The sequence below is a fragment of the Amia ocellicauda genome, chromosome 13, assembly GCF_036373705.1.
Source record: "Amia ocellicauda isolate fAmiCal2 chromosome 13, fAmiCal2.hap1, whole genome shotgun sequence".
NCBI lineage: Eukaryota > Metazoa > Chordata > Actinopteri > Amiiformes > Amiidae > Amia > Amia ocellicauda.
This window is the reverse complement of record NC_089862.1, coordinates 34,690,583-34,713,672: the sequence shown is the minus strand read 5'-3', so window position 1 is coordinate 34,713,672 and position 23,090 is coordinate 34,690,583. Positions and strand designations below refer to the sequence as shown.

Sequence of the window (23,090 nt, the reverse complement as noted above, 5' to 3'; positions counted from 1 at the left end):
AAGTGTCACTGTGGCTACAGACGGTTCACAGTGTACGCCTGGGATAGGTGAGAGAAGGAGTGTCAACAATACAAGGTCAGGAAGGAGGCTGACACATCAAATCACATTACTCTTTACTAGAAAAAGGTAAAAACAGACATCTTAATGAAGGCACACACACACACACACACACACACACATATACAGTGAGGGAAAAAAGTATTTGATCCCCTGCTGATTTTGTATGTTTGCTCACTGACAAAGAAATGATCAGTCTATAATTTTAAAGGTAGGTGTATTTTAACAGTGAGAGACAGAATAACAACAAAAAAATCCAGAAAAACTCATTTCAAAAAAGTTATAAATTGATTTGCATGTTAATGAGGGAAATAAGTATTTGACCCCTTCGACTTGGTGGCAAAACCCTTGTTGGCAATCACAGAGGTCAGACGTTTCTTGTAGTTGGCCACCAGGTTTGCACACATCTCAGGAGGGATTTTGTCCCACTCCTCTTTGCAGATCCTCTCCAAGTCATTAAGGTTTCGAGGCTGACGTTTGGCAACTCGAACCTTCAGCTCCCTCCACAGATTTTCTATGGAATTAAGGTCTGGAGACTGGCTAGGCCACTCCAGGACCTTAATGTGCTTCTTCTTGAGCCACTCCTTTGTTGCCTTGGCTGTGTGTTTTGGGTCATTGTCATGCTGGAATATCCATCCACGACCCATTTTCAATGCCCTGGCTGAGGGAAGGAGGTTCTCACCCAAGATTTGACGGTACATGGCCCCGTCCATCGTCCCTTTGATGCAGTGCAGTTGTCCTGTCCCCTTAGCAGAAAAACACCCCCAAAGCATAATGTTTCCACCTCCATGTTTGACGGTGGGGATGGTGTTCTTGGGGTCATTCCTCCTCCAAACACGGCGAATTGAGTTGATGCCAAAGAGCTCGATTTTGGTCTCATCTGACCACAACGCTTTCACCCAGTTCTCCTCTGAATCATTCAGATGTTCATTGGCAAACTTCAGACAGGCCTGTACATGTGCTTTCTTGAGCAGGGGGACCTTGCGGGCGCTGCAGGATTTCAGTCCTTCACGGCGTAGTGCGTTACCAATTGTTTTCTTGGTGACTATGGTCCCAGCTGCCTTGAGATCATTAACAAGATCCTCCCGTGTAGTTCTGGGCTGATTCCTCACCGTTCTCATGATCATTGAAACTCCATGAGGTGAGATCTTGCATGGAGCCCCAGACCGAGGGAGACTGACAGTTATTTTGCGTTTCTTCCATTTGCGAATAATCGCACCAACTGTTGTCACCTTCTCACCAAGCTGCTTGGCGATGGTCTTGTAGCCCATTCCAGCCTTGTGTAGGTCTACAATCTTGTCCCTGACATCCTTGGACAGCTCTTTGGTCTTGGCCAGGGTGGAGAGTTTGGAATCTGATTGATTGATTGCTTCTGTGGACAGGTGTCTTTTATACAGGTAACGAGCTGAGATTAGGAGCTGTTGTTATTCTGTCTCTCACTGTTAAAATACACCTACCATTAAAATTATAGACTCATAGAAATAATTTCTTTGTCAGTGGGCAAACGTACAAAATCAGCAGGGGTTCAAATACTTTTTTCCCCCCACTGTATATATATATACACAAACACATATATACACCATATACAATATATTCTTTATATGTACTGAGGAATTAAATTATAGAAATCTTAGGAGATTCCCAGTTCCCAGTGGTAGAAATGTTTATGCATGCACTGTTCTCTTCAGCATCATTTTTAAAAGTGACTCGCAATACATACATTGCCAGAATCTTTTCCAAGGCAAAACAGTAAAAACATGAAGAAAACTATGAAAAAGGAGATGAGCAATATTTGAACTGGTTTTATTTCAGTGCAATTGAACTTTAACTAGATGTTCACACCCCTGCTATGTGAACGTCCCTGTCAGGAGCATGAGGTCATTCGGAGCCCGAAAACAAGCTCAGACAGTACACCGTGAACAACGCTTGGGGATTTTCTCCGCCTCTTCAGGTGCTCATACTTTCGAGTGTGTCTTTCAGGGTCTGAATATAAAAACGCTTTGAGTGGCTCTTCATTCTCTTAAGAGAAAGGCAGAGCCGTGTCTATTGTTCGCCAGACAATTTTTGAAGATAAGCCAAACCAGGAAAAAGCCATTATTTCTTAAACCGGTGGTCTGTGTACTTGATCTCTTCTTGAATAAAGGAAATGATAATGAAACACTTAAGAGTGTGCTTCATGAGGCACAGATTTCCACAGGCTGGACTGTAATGCACTGTTGAGCTGACACCCTCTCTTGCTCCTCAAAATGCCCAGGGTCTCCTGGTTTTCATTCCAACTACGTTCTGAATTGAGTGGTGGGCTTCCCCGGGGCTGGAGAGTGACAGGGTCTTCTCAGTTACTTCACTGAACCAGTTATTCGCGCAATTGAACAGTTGAGCATTCATTGTTAGTAGGTTGAAAGCAGGCAGGGATTTAAAGAGGCCTACAAAACCACTGTCTGCCCATCAGCATCATATTTACTTAATTCAATCTTAATTTCTCAACTGTATGAATGGTTTCAGAGATCATTGCCGAGATATATAGAGAGCAAAACTCAGTTTAATCCTTCCTTGTTTGATTGTTTAATTGATTGATTCACCCTCAATTAAATGGGTCATTTTCCGCTACTCCACATGCCCCCCTATACAGTTTAACATGAACCAAAGCAAAGTTCTTGGCTCACGTGTCAGTCTTTTCACCTTGAAATAAAGAAAAAACAAGAGATGGAAGTCTTTTAGGAAGTCTAATTATTTATACAGATAAGATGCCAAAAGGTACGTTTCTATAGCACACAATTAATATAAGGCTCTGTCATCTTTGAGAAACGTCTGTCTAAATCTTGTGTTATGTGCTGTTGCTCTTCAGGGTCAAGGGTACACAACTGGGGACTGTGCTCAAAAAGCAAACGTCCAAGCCTGAAGACCATTGGTTGAATTCTAGCCAATGTCAGCAGGAGTCTCTAGCGGCAGACTGGCATGGGCAGTAAGAGCAGCTCCTTGGGCTGTCTAGGTAGTCCGAGAATGGACAGTGTTATTGGGAACTGTGCCAGGCCTCCCGCTGGCACTTAAACGCCAGAGTCCTTCTGGTCACATTGTACAATAAAGACAGCCGTCCTGACACTAAACATCTTAGAGGACGACACATGCGCCCCGGATCAAGGCGAGAGGACACCGGAGATCTTGGTGGGCCGCCGTCCAGAGGAGACGCCGTGAACACAGGTTCAGGACTCCATCTTTAGTGGTGTCAAAGGGCTCCTGCTCTTCCAACACCCTACACTACACTAATTACAGTTTTTAATTTCCCCTAAGCAGATTTCAAGTCTCTTTTCAAAGCCTGGAGGAGCACAGAAAGCATGACAGCAGATTCCCCTTATGGGGTGATGGGGGTCTCTGTATCTAGAGAAGAAAAAACCCCTTCTCATCACAGTGAATCTGAAAGTTATTAAAATCAGCTCCACGTTCTCCAGATGTCAGATAGAAGTATTTTGAACGGTGGCAGGGACTATAATGGGACTATAATTTGCTTTATGCGACTTCATACAGCCAGGTTAATCAATTATTTACTGTATTCCCTAAATAGATTGCGTTTCTATAGCCACGGTTGCTCTTTTTGAGATCCTCCCGCTCCATCAGCGTTTCAAGCGGCGCAGATGCTCTCAGAGCCCTTACCTGGGTTGGGCTGGAGGTACTCCGTGGTCTTGGTCATAATCTCCAACACAGCCCTGCTGGTGATGTCCACTTTCTAGACACAGTGAACAAAAAACAGAGCAAATTAAACGGCGAGGGAGAAACGGAGGGTGGTAGAGAGAAAGAAAAAAGAGTGAGGGACAATTTACAAGATTTAAGTGCATGAAGGAGAGCTTTCTGAAGAAGTCCAGGTCAATGTGGGTGCGAGATTAGCTTTTAGGGGTTCTTTCTGGTGACTTCAAAGCAGGGGTAGGCAACCCTGGTTCTGGAGGGAACCAGACACTTCTGGGGTGTGGCTTCCCCCTGACTCTTAATTAGTTAATTGATTCAGTGCTTGGCTTTATTAGTTTTTAGTAATTGATGATTGAAAGATACCAAACACAACCTGCAGGACTGTGGCGCTCCCGGACTGGGCCGTAAAACCCCTGGATAAATAAGCACGGTATGCCGAGGGAGTGGAAACTGTCCGGTCTCTGTTTTTCTGATGAGCGATTCTGTCCTGTTACCTCTGCGGCCTGAAGGTGTGCGAGGACACAGCGCTAACTCTCTGCATTGTCAGGGTGACTATCGTGTTCTTTGTTTCCAGCGGGTGATTGACTGCCCCGATCTTCATTTCATCACTGAGTTCCCCACGACTCTTCGGGAGAACCGTGGTGGAAATTAATTAGGCCACCCTTCTCTGTTCACACCAAGAGCTCGCTTTAATTAAGCTCTTTGTAATTTCCCCTGAAACATGAGCTGGCCACCATCTGTGCTTCAGACTGCTTAATACCAAATACCACGTTCGGTAGATAACGAAACAATATTAAATGATCTGAGTTGTGGTGTTCAAAAGCACTGGTTTGAGCTCTAGTACTATCTGATGACACTGATTTATATGTACCCTTCGCCGATGTGTCTTCATACTGTTGTAAGACCTGTAGCTCAGAAAAACTACATTTTATTGTTAAGAGATTAATTAATTTGCTCTTCAATATTCACAGCGATGAAAGTGTTCTTAAATTCTAAAGATCGTACCTTTTCCATTTCTTTGAAGTCATCGTCGAGTTTGGTTCCCTCGGCTCCACCAACCTTCTCACTCACTTTCTGCAAGAGAGGACAGAAACAGACAAGCATTAATCAATAATCGTCAACGCATCACGAGTTCAAAGAGAGCCGAGGAGTCAAAGTGCAGCATTGCGGGTAAAGCCCTGGTTATAATAAGATCCCAGTCCTGCTAGCTTCCTCACACGGTGTAAGAAGCTCCACGGTTTCAAAGCACAGCGTGTCCTGTGGACAGGGCTGCAGCGCCGGACAACCTGAGATCGTATCTGATCCACGCCGCACCGAGTGGACCTTGGCTCTGCTCGACCGTGTACCAGCGGTGCATCAAAGGTTTGCACTGTGTACTCCCTGAAAAGCTCTGAAATGAAGATCTCTCTCACCCACAGCACTGCAATCTGGGCTCGCCTTACACATAGCTATGCTGTGGACAGCGTCTGAGTAATTCAGGAGGAAACAGCACAGGACGCTGCACAAAGACCCCGTTCTGCCTGAACTGACCCTGTTTCGTTTCATCTAAAATAATGATTCAGTATTTTTCTAAATTATTATTATTGGTCTTCTCCTGCAGGTGTGTGACTATGCCCTTTAACTTGTTCAGGTCTCTGACATCATCTGCCTGTAGGTCAGTCTCCCTGATATATATTTCTAAAGGCCACGACCCTGAATGATGTTCAATATTCAATTAACTCAGCGGGAGACTTGACTGAGGATGAGTTCACCTTGCCTGTGTATTAACATCAGATGTTATGGACCTGACCTTGAGTAGACTGACCTTTCACACTCAAATGAGCATCTCTACATCTGTAAACTGTCAACACTTGCTGATGCATTATGGGCTTCCCCCAATAACCACAGCAATCTGCTGAACTACAAGCCATAAGTTGTGTACCTGACATTGTTACTAAAACCGCACTCACTTTTTAATTCCCTTAATGCCTTGATGGTTTCTATTTTGCCCTTTAGGGAAATCTCTGAAGTCTTCTCCTCCCCCAGTCAGAAAGGGGCCATGTTTGTGAAGACATCTACTATATCAGCCCCAGAGACGAAGGGCTACACACACAATCCACCGAGCCGTTTGCTGAAGAGCTGACCTCAAGCCAACCCACCTCAACAGTCCCCCGAGTGCATCCCACTCACACACAGTTGGGCGTTGACCCAGGACAGACCAAAATAAAGGGTCCCTGGATCATCTCAACAGAAAGCATCATATGGTTAACATGCTCTCAGCCCCCGTTCCTCACATGTACTGAACTAAAAATAAAAATCTTATTTGAAATGTAATGTGGATGACATTGCCCCAGTCCGAGCCCAGCAGCGCACAATGCTGTGATCACCCCCCCCCCCCAATAATACTTTAGTGCACACTGTGCTCTGGATAACCACTGCTGCTCCAGGGAGTGATGTAACAACACTTGATGCCAGAGAAAAGGAAACTAGAAAAGGAAGACTAGACAGGCATTCTGAATGACAGACTCCAAACACAGATAACTCGCATAAACCATGACCCATTTCTTTTTCTTTTGTATCCCTCGCTCGCACATCTTTGCTGAGGGAATAGGAACAGCGGAGAAGGAGTGGGCAGAGGAATGATGCCAGTCACGCCAAGCATAATCGCCTTTGCTTTAGGCTATGAAAACATCTTTATTTTAGTGTGTAATGATTATTCATTAAAGGCTCAGTTACACATACTGCGTCCTGTTGAGTGGCCACACTTTACTGAACAGCAATCTCCTCTTCAGTCACAGACTACCCAATTGTGGAAGGGTCATTCTGGCCAAAATGTTGGCTATCAATAAGACCTGTGAGATGCTGGGCTATTTCAGCACAGTATAATGTAGTTATTCTTGTCACCACTGCTTCAGTCTGCAATCGTTTTCTGCTTAAGGTGCAGTTATCGTTGCACTGAATAGTAGAAAGCAGGAGCTGCTGCATTCGTACGGACTCGGAAGTATAATTACTATTGACTTGTTCACTGACACCAGGTCTGCTGGTTTGTGCATCAATTAAACCACTTCAATAACAGTCGGTGATATAGATATGGCATTCGCCTGAATAAGAAATACGAGCATCCTTTCCCTCTAAATCCACCACAGACTGAGTGCTATAATTAACTTTTTCTTCCGCCCCCTTTTTAATCAGACGATAGACAGAATGAGTCACAGGTTGTGAGAAGGAGGTCTATCCCCAGATGTACTAGCTGAAATAATCCAAATTGGATGTGTATGGAGCATTAATTAAGCATAAAACATGTCACATCAACAAGTGCTCCGCTGAAAATGTAATATATCTCTTCCGTCACATCTCATTAACATTTTCAGCCTTCTAAAAATAAAGCGGTTAAGCAGCGCCGAAGCAACAAACTAAAAACCAGATACAGAGCTGTACAGAAAAACAAAGGAGTCAAAACTAAATGCAATGATCGACAATGGTCCGGATAATGAAACTTTCAATCTCCCAAATGAACCAAATGTTTTGTATAAAGCTTCGAACTGCAGATCTGCGGGAGAAGCCGATGGTTGTAATGCATGTGGCCAGGTGGGCGGCTGAAGACAACCACACTGAGCTGCAGTGCTTTCTGTGCCAGAGGAAGTCTCTGTGTTTCTACAGAGCTGGCAAGCCTTTTCAAAGCCCATCTGTGACAACTCACGCCACCTCAGTAATGGTCTCACAGCACTACTAAATCTTCCCGAACCTCGGCAATGACAAGCAAGGAACAACAGATCTGTGAGTGAACCGGACATGAGACCGTTCTCAAATTGACATGGTAGCTTAATTTCAGAGAGAGGACAAAACAATACTAAAAAATAAAATGCACTTCAAGTTTCTGATTTTGCTGCCAATAATATATTATAAAAAAATCAAGAATCTGGATTTTTCCTGATGGGAGAATCAAAACTGGACAGTGAGAGGTGTTTATTCAGGTCAACAAAGAGCAGTGCGAGGACACACCAACTATCCGTGTCTTGAATAATAATCACAATAATATGATTCTGATGTCCACTCTTTTCCTGACCTCCGTATGAACCGAGTGACGGTGATAAACACTGACGAGAATCTGGGTTCGGTCTTCGGAGGCCGGGAGGGGAAGTCACGCGGCCCGAGGAGCGTGTGGAGAGAGAGTGCGCTCACCGCAGGGCGCCGGCTGACTGCCTCGCTCCGGGGGGCGCCGCGGGGGCAGCGGGGGGCCCAGCTGTGCGCTCAGCCCTGCAGGAGAGATGGCAAAGGCAGCTTATACACAGAGCGTCACGTCACGAGCTGCTCTCCTCCCAGGAGCCCAGTGCACCGACGTCAGACGCCAACTCCCTCCCCCCTTACTCAAATCCTTTGGAGAATTCTCCCTTGGCTAATAAGCAGAACACGGCCATACATGTTTCTAACCAACCCTCCCCCCCATTTCCTTCTCCTATTCTTGTGTTTCTGGGGCTCGCGTTTGGTTGTTTTGGCTCTGTAACTTAAAGAACTCTGCTTTAAAAATGTGTTTGTCGTGTAATTTATTCTGCTTAAACAGCACTGTGGGGTTTTATGGTATCATGACATAAGCGTACATTCAGGTATTATTATTATTCTTGCCATTATCCTCCTCCCGGCTGCGGTGTTATTATTATAATGATAACTCACTATGCCGGGCACATCCGAGTCCTTACAGTATTGCCATACAAGGTCATTGTACAGAGCAGAAACACTGCAGCTCCACAGAGAGGCTGAGATCAATATGTGCCAAACTGTACTGGGATCAAATATGCAAAGCGTCCATAGGACTCTAAGGCTCTAAGGATCAAAGGAGACGTTTTTTTGTTTTCTGTTCATGTATTATTATGCATTATTTTAATACTTTACACGTGTTAAATATTTATGTTTAAGGAAGTCTTACTCCGACAGTCACTGTTCCTTGTGAAAGCGATATGAAATGCATACATCAGGAGTATTAATGTGTGATATTTTAGATTTTGCTAGTTATAAGTCATAAAAGTGCCAATGAACCTCTAGGGGGCCAATACATCATGTTCCTTCACTCAGGTATGGTACATTTTGCAGAATACAGATTCTTAGTAACAATACATATGAAACAACACTAAAGGTCAGTTTGAAATCCAGTCTACCGCAACACAAACAATAATGCCTCTCGACTTGGACCCCTCTGTAAAAGGACGGTTTTAACTCGTCTCAGTTCTCCTTTTAAGTTTTGATTCATTTACATTTTATCTTGCAGACCCACAGCAAGGTCTAGCAGAAGTGAAACAGGAGAGAACTTCTCAATTGCATATCGAAGAAAGACCGCAACGCAGATCTCCAGGAATGGACACACAAGTCGTGCCATTTAAAAATTCAAAAAGAACTAATCAAAGAATAAAAAGTGCTGCAGGATCACTATTATGGTAAAGCAAAATTGTACATCAAAGGAGCGCAAAAGAGCAAGTTGTTTTACAGTGTTTTTTCATTTTAGAAATATTGCATTTCAGTCTTATTCAATTCTTTATATTCTACCAGGTCAGTTCTAATCCCAGATGCTGCAGCATTTTAAATGTATATCTACTAACAAAAAGAAAGGAACAAAACTAAATCAGGATGGGTTCTGTGTCGAAAAGCCTCGTTTAAATCCAGGAAAAAACTAAAGAACGATCTTTAGAGAAACAAACAGCCTTGCACCGCCCCCCCCCCCGCGCTGTTCAAACATGTAGCCTCGCAGACACAGCGCTACAGCAGCAACGCATGACTCTGAACATTGTGCTGCAGGAGAGCAATGACTCGGGACTGTCAAGCGAGGGCTTCGCGATGGCTGAACGACCCACTTAATCACTGCTGCGCTCCGGGCGCGAGTCATGCGCTGTACGGAGGGCCGAGGGGGCTACGGACAGGAGCGGTACTCTCTATATTGAGATATCGGGGTGCATGTGAGAGAACCCAGCTCCAGACCGCAGGGGAAGGAAGGGTTTGATTACCATGTCCAGCTGAGTCAAGATATTATAATTACGAAGTCTGTATCGGTACCTTAGCTCTGTTGCTCTTTAGTCGATTTATTTGGAAAGACTGAAAGTCCCACGACCGCAGATAAACAATATCTTTGTTCAGACTTTACATTGAATTAAAACCATCCAAAACAGATCCCATTTACCAGATCAAGCTCCTCACTGCTGGTAAAAGACATGCCACAGACAAGACACACTGCAGACAGAAAGATATCCAGTACAGACATTAAGGAGGCCAAGATTAGCAACTGGCCATTTGAGTCCAGAAGAGCTTGGGGCTTTGGCCTGATTGGCCAGAATGTTAATGATTTAAAAACTTCCAGAAAAAGCCTAGAGGGACAAAAGTGAAGAGAAACATTTTCAGGAATCTCCTGGTCTGGTCTGGTCCGACTCCTGGAACGGCCTCTCCCTGGTTTAGGTCAAGTAAGTGCGTCAGTCTTGTCTGCAGTCCTTGGTATCTTGACTCACGTCTTTCACCAAAGCAGTGAAATGGTCATTCATACGATGATAAGGTGTTCACGTTTATTCAATTTGAATAATAACCTATCTGTTGTAATTTGCTTTCCGTTTCCTTAATTTTATTTTCATAAAATACACCCCAGTTCGACTGAAGAACAAGATAAATCAAATGTGCTCAATACCTGGTGATTGTGGCCTGAGAGAGCAGAGGTTTTGATGGATGGATATTTGTGGCCTCTCAAAATGTCTAGTCATTCATACAATACCATAATTTGATTCTAGTGATAACTTCTCTATTTTATTTGAAAAAATGAATTCATTCCTGTCACACTGCTTTGAAAATGCATTAACTTTGGATTCAGAGGGTCTAGATTATGAAAAATCTGCAGCGTTAATCACATAATTTTAGTCACACAAAGCCCTTGAATTATTTAAAAAAAGGTATTACATATAAATGTGGGTATTTTGTTCCCTTGAGCACTACAAAGTGGTAAATGATCAACATAAAAAGCACTTAATTCAGTAATTAGCATTTCATTTAGGCTTTTAATGATATGAATTGCTCTGGCATTTCTCCCTGAAAGAGCAGAAGACTGTGGTGCCAGCGACGATGTCAACAGTCAACGTCCCGGGGAGCGAGCAGCAGCCATTTTGGAAAAATAAAATTTCCATGGGAGATTCATGTCGTTGTGGTCTTCTGAGCTGCTCATGAAGCAGATATACTGTAAGTGCCGCAGTGGCTGCCTACACTGTGCTATATTACCTGCTGTACCTGGTGAAACAAACTGCACTGCAGGGTATAAATGTGAAATACATCAACATCCAGGGTTTAATAATAGAGGGATGAAGCAGCTGCAGACACAAGGCCGTAAACAAGGTAAAAGAACCCGAAAGGTTGGAGTGAAAATATAAAGAAACCAAAACAGAGCTGTTTGACTCGTCCTGCAGATTGCACGCGTTGGACAAAGCATGTCAGACGCTGTTTCTCATTCCACATCACATGCAGCCTCTTCAAAGAAACTGCAGTATATCCAGAAATAACACAATGACACATTTGTACCCCAAGAGGAGTTATGAATCTCCAACCACTTCCTTTTGAGTGACAGGACCTTCATCTGGGGTGCTGCATAATAGTCTGTGATCTTGTACCAGGCTGGAATAATGATAATAAGTGGCTGCGTCACAAAAATACCATACCGTCCGTTTCACAGGAACACAGAAGGTAAATATAGGGACCTTCCCTGGCATGAAGTGCTCTACCTTTACCCTGAGGGGTAATGCTGACTGTGGCACTACTTAAATAATACATTGGTCCCTCAGATTAGTTTCAGTTGCTCTTGTTTGGCGTACAATACTGTTTATACATCTAATGATCTTTTATCCTTTTTCAAGAGGCTTTCAACCTGTCCTTCAACTGTACTCGTCTCCCATAGCAGTCAGAAAACTTGCTTTAGATGAGCAAACATCTGGAAACATTGACTCGTGGGGAAAGAGGTTCTTCTCTCCCATGTTCACAGATATCGCCTTCATTCAGTTCCCGAGACTGACATCCAAATTACCCTAATGCATGAACACGCCGGCTGCAAATGAAATCATTCGCTTTTCAGAGATTTCAAATTGTAACTGACCTCGTATGGTTTTCCGGTAGTTTTCGATACGAGTCAAACTGCAATTTCTACATTTGTTGAGTGTGCAATAACAGGCTAGGAGATACTAAAATCTATTCAGCAAAATAAGAGCTTCACAAACAAGTTGTAATAGACAATTTTAAAATGTATACAACTGTAGGCCTTCTGCACACTTCTTCAATTTAATTAAATTTAGTTAAGAGTACTTTTGAGTATCACAAAAATAAATAAGTATAGTGTCTAACTGCTGTAGACTTTTGGCCTGGTAAGCGGCGAGGATTTTGGTAAATAATTGCCTTTCATCTGTGCAAGTCTGTAAGCCATGAATAAAATGGAGTAATTGAAGTCTGATGATAAATGACAGCTTTGTCCTTTTGTTGTTGTTATTGTTGGTATTTTTAAAGAATGATACACAATATGAATAATGGATCTTCCTGTCACACTGCTCTGACTCAAGGTAGTCACCGTGGGTTCGTAATTGGGGGAGGAAAGAGAGCAAGAGGATAAAAATACTACCAGCTGAAGTCTTCTGATAATACAAGTAGACTGAGAGTTAGTTTTCATTGTTGCGGTTCTTAGAGAAGCACAAATTATCGTCGCAGGACACCTTCCTTTTACAGTCCGAATCGATTCGTGGCGATTCTGACAGCTGTCGACCCGCCTAATCGCTCTGGACACGGAGGAGCGAGCGCGTCAATGAAAAGCGTCTGTTCTCAGTTAATTAGCTTCTTTTAGTCTCTCTTGCTTATTGAAAGAAAGAAAAGTACCTGTAGTCCTTTCTGGATTGTCCTCAATATTTTTGCCTATCTTTGCAGTCAAACACACAGCTAGATTTTGAGGTTTTATATGCAGAAACAATACAAATAAAACAGACCTCCATACGAAAGCGTACCGGCCTGCTTCATACTGCAAAGCGTGTCTGACAACAGAAGGATTCTTGCACCGCCGAAAATAGCTGCATGTCCTTCTAACGGTTTTATTTTTTTTAAATATTTTTCACAAGTCAATCTAGTAGCACTATTCCCGAGAAGAGCTCTTATTTCAGTGCATTGTGCGCGAAGTTTTAAATAAGGTGACAAAACACTTCATCTTGTTGCTATGGTAATCGGATTCACAGCACTGTCAAAACTGCTTTTCCTTCAACCTGATAGTCTGTAAACTGTACCAAGAAAGGGCTTAACCTTCTTTAATGCAGCTACATTACACTGACAATAAGTACGTTTTCAATGTGGTTAATACAATACCGGTTCGGTCTTCTATGTAGTGCCTTTTCTTTACATTCAATTCAACAAGTTCCCCCTTGTGCAACGGATAACAATAGATGGAGAGCACCTTAATCAATCAATCAAATCAAATCACTCTATTTAATATAGCGCCCTTCTTGGGGAAGCCACAGAGCACTTTACAGATTGAATATGAACAAACAAACAAAACAAACGCATAAACCATAAATAATTAAATAAACCACCAGGCACGGAGGAGAGGAAAAACTAAAACTCCTACAGGATGGCATTAAACGGTGGGGGGTCTGGAGAAACAAAGGCGGCTCCATGTGGCTGGGATTAAAGCAGACACAACTGACTTGTGCCATCTGACGCTTCATTTCCTTGCATGTTCTTCACTTCTGTCAGTTCTCACGATGGGTTAAAAGGCAGGTAGACGCATTAATAATGAAATTCACAAAACAAAAGGGCTCAAGCTTTTATAGATACTTTTATTATTATTATTATTTTTATGATGGCGATAAGATGAAACCCAGCTGCCACGGAAGGACTGCGTGCAGAAACGAGGGGAACATCTGCCGGACATTGTCACACACAACTCCGGGCCAGAAGGACACTTAAATTCGGCTACAGTAGAATAAGTCTCCATAATGAAATATATTTTGGAAAAGTGTCCTTTAAGAAAATCATAGGCACAGATTAAATGCTAAATGCATCAAAACCTTGGCTTAGAAGCAAAAAGACAATAACCTCCCTTTAATGGAAGATGCACTGACCATTGTAAAATATTTAACTGAATAACATAACAATTATATTTAAAGGGCATAATCTTTCTGCTTAAACGAGCATTTTCACACTTTCAGATTGCAAAACTGTATATGTTTGTAATTATAAATACGTTTTCTTTAATCAATATATATATATATATATATATATATATATATATACACACACATACATACATACACACACACACATACTGTACATATACATAAACACCCCCTAATGCCACAACCTCATAAATTAGTATTTCAATCAGCCAGAGTGTTTGATCCTATTGACATGTAAGGCAGAGGTGTCTTCAATTTAACACAACGGGCCACCGCTGAGTCACATATTAATGCCACCCTCACACAAAAGTCACAGGCTAGTGATCGTGACAAGAATCACATTTAAGAGACTCAAATTCAGTCTGTCCCCTCAAAAAACCCAGAACGGTTTCTGTTAATACTCAGATTCTTCCCTCCTGGAGAGGGAGAGAGAGGGAGGGAGTGATAGATGAAAACACTTCATAATATTTTTAATGTCCTCCCTCACTTCTCTGACATGAGGGATTAATGCAAGCTCAAAAACCAATAACCCTCCAGGCAGAACATGATTATGCAGCACTGGAGGATTTGCGGGGCGAGGAAATCTGTGCAAAGTCAATACAGCGTGCTGTGGTGTCACATGGATGACAATGTGCGGCACACGTGTGTGAGCACCGGCGCCGCCATCCTGCTCACATCACACCGTCAAGGGACCTCCCGTGTGCGCTCACCTAATCCCAAGCCGGCACAGCAGCCCGGGCTATAAATACGTCCCGGCAGCGCAGTGTCAGCGCGGGGATTAAACACTGGGGGGAGATTTGCCGGTTATTTATGGACTGGGTGCCGTGGAGGTGACGTTTACGGAACTGATCCCCTGTGCTGACCCCTCGGTGACGTGATGTGGAGTCGTCTGCTAGTGCAGGCCTTTCGATCGGAGAATACGCCACGTTCATTCATAGCAAGCAGGGAGGGAGGGAGGGAGGGAGGGAGGGAGGGAAGGGAGTTGGGGGACTGTGACTTTGCCCGAGGCTTTGCCATTGAACGAAACCATTACATAATAGCATGCATGCACTCGTGTGGAGGACTGCGTCAAAGCTGGAGAGATCAAGCCCCTCTGTATCACTGAATAGTGACGACACCTTTGCTTATATTTGTCATTGTGACGCAGAGCAGCCAATTAGAGAAACGGTCTCCCAAGGGTGTCCAGCAATAACTCGGCACCGAAGAGCCCTTAGATATGCAAATTGTACCGTGACTCCAGTGCGATAATCAGTTTAATGTTTTCCAGAGACTCTTTAACCCTGAACATGAGCTGTAAACCTGCTTTTAACATTGTATTGTTCAGTTTAACCTTTCAATTGCTCTATTTAAATCTACTTTGATGGTTAGTCCAAACTGGGGGGGGGGGGGGTCCTTTCTAAAACAGAGGACAGAACTTCCCCCAGAAAAAGAAAGATACACTTTCTATAAAAAGACACCGTGACACCAAGCTTCCTCCAAAAACACACGTTCAGAGACTGTTAGGCTACGGATCTACAAAGAATCCGGATTAATCCAAACCACAGTTATGACAGCGCTGCAGACCGGCCAGATAACTCGGCCTGAAAGCAGGAACACACTCACAGATGGAGTGACTGCGAGGGAGGCATCCGTACATAGCGGCCGCAATAATAAGCTTCTTAGCCCTGGCTAGCCCTCCTTCTGTCACAGCATCCTGCGCTAGAGCTGGGGGTGTGGAGCCAGTTTCATTCGGATTAATAACTGGAGTGGGACACTGCTGTGATCTCCTCCCTTCTCTTGCTTCATGGCAGAAGAAATTCAATGTGGACAAGTGCAAGGTATTACATGCAGGTAACAAAAATGTCCACTATAATTACACTATGGGAGGAATAGAACTAGATGAAGTAACGCATGAGAAAGACCTAGGAGTCTATGTGGACTCCTCACTTTCTCCATCCAAACAATGTGGGGAAGCAATAAAAAAGGCAAACACAATGTTAGGGTATATTGTCAAAAGTGTAGAATTGAGAACAAGGGCAGTGATGTTCAGACTGTACAATGCACTAGTTAGAGCTCATCTGGATACTGTGGACAGTTCTGGGCTCCACACTTCAAGAAAGATATCGCTGCTCTAGAGGCAGTTCAGAGGAGAGCAACCAGACTTATTCCAGGTCTGAAGGGAAAGTCCTACTGAGAGACTGAGGACCTGAACCTTTTCACCCTGGAACAGAGGAGACTACGTGGGGACTTGATCCAAGTCTTCAAAATCATGAAGGGCATCGACCACATCAAACCAGAGGAGCTTTTCCAGATCAGCAGGGACACACGCACCCGGGGACACAAATGGAAATTGGGCTTCAAGGCATTCAAGACAGAGAACAGGAGACACTTCTTCACACAGAGAGGCGTCACAATCTGAACAAACTCCCCAGCGATGTGGCTGAAGAGACAATTTGGGAACATTCAAAAACAGACTGGATAGGATCCTTGATCACTTAGTTATTAATGGACACCAAATGAGCACAATGGGGCGAATGTTATGTTATGTTCTTATGTTCATGCATCTCCCACTTGGAGCTACAGGGCCCCAGAAGTGACATTTGTCCATTTCTTGTCTTACACAACAAACAAGCTCGACAGTGTCATTTTTAACTCGCTGGCAGTAATCGGCCTCCCGGCATTGGGCTGAACAGAGCAGCCCTGACCTGAACTCACACATTTACCAGCTTCACTCACCTGAGCGTACCTGGTTAGGCCAGGTTTCTAATCTCAAAGATACCATTTCCCAGGGACCTACAGGGCCATCCCCTCAGATAATGTGAATGACGTACAACCCTCAAAATACCAACGCTAAGCCAACCTTCAAGTCTGCAGACAGAGATCAGATTGCCAAGAGCAGTCCTTCAGCGTTGATCACCCCTATTGTTTCAGAAAAGCATCCACCTCCTCACCCGAGTGAAATCTCTGGGGTCGGCCACAGCAGCCCACAGGGAACCCAGACTGTTCTAGCAGAGCCCTCAAATACCTACAGTTGTCCAAAAATTTTAAACCGGCCGCTCGGGTTGACGAGAGCTCGCTCTGCACGTTAAGCTGTGCAGCCTAGCACAGCAATTTAATTTCCAGCTATTTGCCATTACCGGATACCGATGCTGCGTCACTAATGCTCTTGGCAGGACTCTAATCAGATTTGTAACACTGCATGTTTCTTATGTAACAAGTCTGCGATGAACAATGTACGCTGGCTCCTAGCGTGGCCATGTGCCCCGGGAACAGGCAAAGGAGGATCAGCTGGTGGTGTTCGAGCATTCGGGAGCGAATGTGTTTGAATGGGGGAGGAGGAAGTCCAGATAACCGCAGCTACATCACACAATCGTGTCTCCGTCTGAGGGAGGGGGGGTGCTTTTATTTTATATAATTTTGTGCTCGGACACAAACACGCACACACACATAGACACGCAGATACTCACACGGGCTCACACACAGTTTCCCTGTACAGTTTCATAAAACACTGGGAGCCTAGGGGTCTGCAGATAACCAGCACTGCATTAGCGGAGCGCTTAACAATGGCAGGGATCGTGTTTCTCGCTGTACAGGACGCTTTCCTGCTGCCCAGCTTCACTTCAGATGGCTGATGAATTCCCCTCCGATAAGGAGCATCTCTGGAGCAGGAAATATGTCATTTCATGTGTCAAAAGAGGGATGGCAAATCCATGTATTATTACAACGTACTTAATGTGTAAAAATGATGAGTGGTATATGTAAGTACACAAATTGTAACTACGTTTGTAGTTTTTTCTTAAATACACATGTGATTACTTATATAAAACTGGTCAGATGTAGTTACTGAGTACCTACTATGTAAATACACTGTAACTAGGAAGACTTATTCTAAAGTGTTATCTTTATAAATCAATATATTGTATATTGATTAATTTTTGATAAACCGGTGAAACATCTGTATGATTCTTGAAGTTGATGCACAGTTAAGGGTTCAGAGGTCATCAGGATCTTCCTTGTTCTCAGTTGGTCACGATTAGCTGTGAGCAGTTATAAGGAGTTTTGTGAAGTCTACAGTTGAAGCTATTTGTTCTTTGGCTTCTTTTTTATGCCCAATTGACAATTACATTTAAGTACCAAATTTAAATTCAAATCTACAATCGTTTTATTTCTGGTCCAGACACATCTCAAAAATCCCCAAATTCAACATTGAAAAACAAAAACAAAACGTATACACTCCAAAATCCCAAACTATACACATACACTCCAGACTTTCACTCGGCAAATTACAAAACAGAGCTGTATCTCAGTATAGCCATTGCTCTGCAGCAGCCTCTGTGTGTCTAGTGCACATGTGTGTGTGTTTATGGACATGTGCTTCCTCTTACTCTTCAGTTATCAGCTCTGCAGTAAACGCAGCTTCCAGTGCATGGTCTGAATAGTTTAATTGTGGCTCGCATGGCTCCTGGTCATACTTCTTTGAGAGCCAAATGGAATTGGGAAGTGAACCTTTCAAAGACATCAAAGCTTCTCCTCACTTGCACTGCAGCTCACCAGAATAATACAAACTCACAGAGTGACGCAGAACGATGCCTTATTGGGCTGTACTGTACTGGCTGAGTCATACGTGCAAATGTTTGTAACACTACACTAAATTATAAGATAAACGGAAATGCAACAGTAATCATTCTATTTGCCCGTCTTTTTTTACCCCCCTCTTTACAGCAGTGTTGTGATCTGATAATTCTATGTATCTACACCGTGTCAAACTGCTCTCAGCTGAACAAGGACAATGACATGGTGGAATTACGCCAACCCTGTACAAGTCCACGCTAGACTCTCCGTCCTCTCCTTCTCAAATTGATCGCAGCGCAAATAAACGTTTAGAGGACAAAATGTATCTTGAGGATGTTTGCACGCAGGCTGTACGCCGCACTGAGTGGCAGATGGACTGCTACTTTGAGGATCGCTAAACCACTAAGTCTTGTCAATGTGACAGGCGGAGGAAAAAAAAAAAAAAGCAGTTCTGCTGTTTGACAAAAAATACCTGCAAGGCCAAGACATCCAGCACCCCAGGGTGTTAGATAGTCTGACTGCGATCTGGAGTACACAGTGAGCACTTCTATATATGCTAAACTGATTAGCTAAACTGTAATACACTGATTCTTTTCAAAAGAGGGGAAGGAAAATTCCTAGCGCAGCTGCTTATTATTCAGAGCTGCTATAGAGGTTTCTGAAACTCTATATCACAGGATCAGATCACAAACCAACCTTGAATGCAGAACAGAGATAATGGCATCGCGAGACTGAATACTAAGTTGGAGGTTGCGTGGTGCTACTGGAAAGAACACGTGGGCGTTTGGTTTTTTAGCAATGCTTCTTCAACAGATTTTAATCCATGGTTATGTCACACACACACACACACACACAAACAGGGTACCTGTCTCAGAGAGCTCTTCAACCCAAGAGCTTTCATTGTTATAAATGAAATAAAATCTCCCATCAGAAGATACATTAATAATCTCCTCTTTGCTTTTTCTATAGGTTTATTTCGTTAGTTATTGATTGATTTGTTCAAATCGAGTTTATTGGCCGAGTTCATGACCTCTGTAATTCTGAATTCTGAAGTCCGCAAACAACGACTTTTTGTCAGTAGAGGACAAAGAGTGAATCGATAGAAATAATGTTTTATGTTTGTGACATGGCTTCTCACAGGCTGTTGGGACTCCCCGGGGCGCTGTTTATTGGCCTTAATGGGACCACAGTGAAGTGGGGGGGGATTTTAACTTTCATTAAGAGCCCTTGGTAATGAGTGAACAGACATGACAGATATAAGGTGGAAAAGAAGCTCCTGCAAGGAAATCTGGTGCTTGTGTGCCAAATCAAACTGCGAGAAGTTTATTTTACATTGTCATTTGACTGTCACTCGTTTAGAAGATTCATTTTGATGTTCATACATTTCTTTGAGAACAGATGCATAATTACCTCCACTTTCTAATTTTGTTTTTAATCACCGAAAATGTGGCTGTGTAACTGAAGTTTTACCCGGTGACCCGATGCTCCTGTCAACCACTGTACTCCACATTTCTATCCACGTGAATGTCATAATAATGAGTTTGACTGTAAAATAATTGTTACAAATCAAAAGCGTACACAGGAAGAACAGAAATACGGTGCAACACAACACACGCAGAGTTCCCCATCCCGTGCAAGGCCCCCTGGGATTATACCGACTCCTAGGAAGGGTTTACTTTTACAGTTATCATTCCAGACTGGTGTTTATCTGTGGTGCTGCATCCAGAAAGACCGTGCCGTCCTGTGAGCGCAGGGGGATGCTCCCACCCTGCCACGATCGGCGACCTTTTCCATTTTCACACCTCGCCTTTCCAGACAGATGCCGGGAGCTGTGTGCCGCTGCCGTGCGGTTTAATGATCGCTCTGGGGAGAATCTGAAGGCCAAGCGTAAAAGTATTAAAAACCTGTGAGAGGAGAATCTCTCCTAACCTGTGTCTGGAATACAGATTGCTTATGTTTGCCCTTGGAAAAGCCCTGGCTGCTCCAATTCAGCTGCAGCCACGAGCAGAGAATTCACAAGGGGGCCCACAAGGTCCACAGCTGTTCGCATTTAACAAGAGCTTCCCACCTTCTGCACAAACCACTACTCAAAAGTTAAGTAATTAAAACACGGCAATTGCTACAAAGTGCAGGTTGTGAATTAGACTACTCTACCATCTCGCGGCATCGTCCACCTGGTGAGAACTGATGCTTGAATACATCATACAGTGGAATCCAGCTCTGTAGAATTATTTAAATCCATTTGGCCAGACCTGCTGCTTCACAGACTCGATCGTAAAATCTTTACAACTGTTCAAATCCCCGTACTGTGGTAACTCACACTTCAAGTTACCTTCTACCGTTTCCCTCACGAACACAGTTCAGGAAAAGTACAGTATATAAACGACACCCGCAGGAGGTTTCCCCCGTTTTCTGCAATATCTGGAAGAAGATTGTTGTAAGCACGCCGGGTATATAAAACTGATTGAGCACGTCCTCCGGCAACCATTTTAAAATCTCTGCAGTCCCATTCAGAGACTTATAGCCACACTTTACAATAATAAATGCCTCACTGTGTGTTTTTCCAGGCAGAATTGACAGAAGCCACGGCGGTGGGAGGGCGAAGGCCACCCTCCCGTCCGCTCTGTTGCGATGACAGCCAGTTCGTGAGCAGAAACAGTAGGAGACAGAAGGCTAGATTTCACATTGGGTTGCTGGTTCCCTGTGGGGTATCGAGAGAGCCATATGACAATCGTGAACTGCCCCTAGCACAAACACCGACTCCAAAAGGAAGTGGCTCTCTCCTCCCCAGCGCTCTTTAATAGTCGTCTCAATGTTGGGGCTTTCTTTGACAAGCACTGATGTAGTTATTAGCCCTCAAAGCCATATATCTTATATTACAAAGCCCCATTTCTGTAACTGTATGATTTCATCTATATTTATAAAGGTATACAAAATGGACACACGATACATTTTTATTTTCACATAAACCATTTGATAGGGGCTGATTTAGTAACCTGAGGGAGGTGGAAGAAATTACTTTGCTACAAACTTCAATTTCCTCCCTTTGAAAATCACGCTCTACTTTAAATCTCCACTGGTGGGGATTCTGTGTTAAGTGTTTTACGTGTTTGTTATTTTATTGGAAAAGAAAAAAACAAAGCCCGCTTTAAGTACATGACAGGATATCTGATATCTTTAGGATTGATCAGGATTATTTTTAAAATTGATCCACAGAGAAACTGAGGTGTCCAAAAGAGAGTAACATTTCAAACCGTACAGATTATTCTTTTATAGTATATCAAATTATATATTAGATTAAATGACTTTCTTGGAAAGGTTTATGTATGTCAATCATTTTTAAGGTGCAGAGGCTGAGAAAGTCACCACGTTCAGAGACTCGTTCATTAAATAATATTCAATCGAAATAACAAAAATGTAAATGACAAAAGATAAAAAACATTTTCTATGGCAGCATTTTGGTAGTAGCAATTAGTAAAACCAATAGCTTCAGAACCTTAATTGTATTCAGTTTTAAAGAGCATAAAACACAGCCATTCTACAGAAGAAGCTGCCCAGAATGGGTGCGAATGCAAGACGATGCTCATTTCAGCTCCGCTGGGTTTCGGTGAAATGACTCAGCCCTGCGCTCTCAGCTGACAGACTGCCGTGGGTTTGTCAATGGCAGGAAAGAGAACAAAAATTAATTAATTGCATAATTCATTTCTTCTTAAAGAGACACTGGAATATTTTTTTCCCCAGACGTATTTGACAGCAGTAGTTCTTGGGGATGATTTGTTTCACTATAGTTCCTCTATACCTGTAGAGCTGATCATTTGATCCACTTAAGTATGATTACATAAAAAGTATTATTATTATTAGGGTAAGACGTTAACACCATTACACCTTGAGATTGGGTGTTGAGCTTAATCTCTGAGTAAAGCCGACAGGAAACACTGATCAGCTGTTCACTATACCTGCTACCGAGCAAACGGCTGAGCAACGCGACTTGTTCCGGAGAGAAATAACCTTTATTTGTTTATTTATTTAGCAGACACCATCTTCCAGCACAGTGTACAGTTGTTACAAAACATGCAGAATACAATATATAGTCATATACATGGTAGGTCCTGTTTAATGTGAACTAAAAACAAATTACAAAATACAGAGTGCAGTCACATCCCTAAAGCACAGACACGATTAAGCATTAGGCATAATTATTCATATTACATTTAGTGTTTATCTTTATAATTTATGACAGGAGACAAACAGCGACTGTGGTCCTAACAGGAAACAAATAAAAAAGGCATGAATCTGTTATGAGCCTTCATTCTGTGTATTTACTGCAGTACAATGGGACTCAGTTTGGCAAAGGTGTAAATAATGCATGATTGAAATGATAATGTGTTTCCCTTTAAAGGCGACTTTAAAATCCATTCCCATCTCACAGCAAACCCGAGCCATATGTTCACAGCACCACTGAACCGAGCGATTGGCCAAGCTGCTGCAGGGGGGTGCGGGGAGACAAATTCCGAGCTCTGGTCGATGAAGTATTTTCTGCGATCCGGTAAGCGTTGAAGCGTCACATCCTGAATCATCAAAGCGTCCTCCTCTGGGGTCTTTACAGCAGGGTGAAGGTTATATTTTTAAGTTGCACAATTTTTCAAAACAGAAAAATCAGATGCT

General features: G+C 43.1%; 1 protein-coding gene across 2 annotated transcripts in view; it reads right to left on the bottom strand.

Annotated features, from left to right (window-relative positions):
* Positions 1-23,090, bottom strand: part of sh3gl2a (SH3 domain containing GRB2 like 2a, endophilin A1) — a 54,495-nt gene that overhangs the window by 7,470 nt on the left and 23,935 nt on the right. For both annotated transcript variants that reach the window (XM_066720710.1, XM_066720711.1), the window contains exons 2-3: positions 4,741-4,809; positions 3,706-3,778 (exon numbers count right to left, since the gene is read on the bottom strand). In XM_066720710.1, the coding sequence (XP_066576807.1) occupies positions 3,706-3,778; positions 4,741-4,809 (142 nt within the window). The remainder of the gene's footprint in view (positions 1-3,705; positions 3,779-4,740; positions 4,810-23,090) is intronic.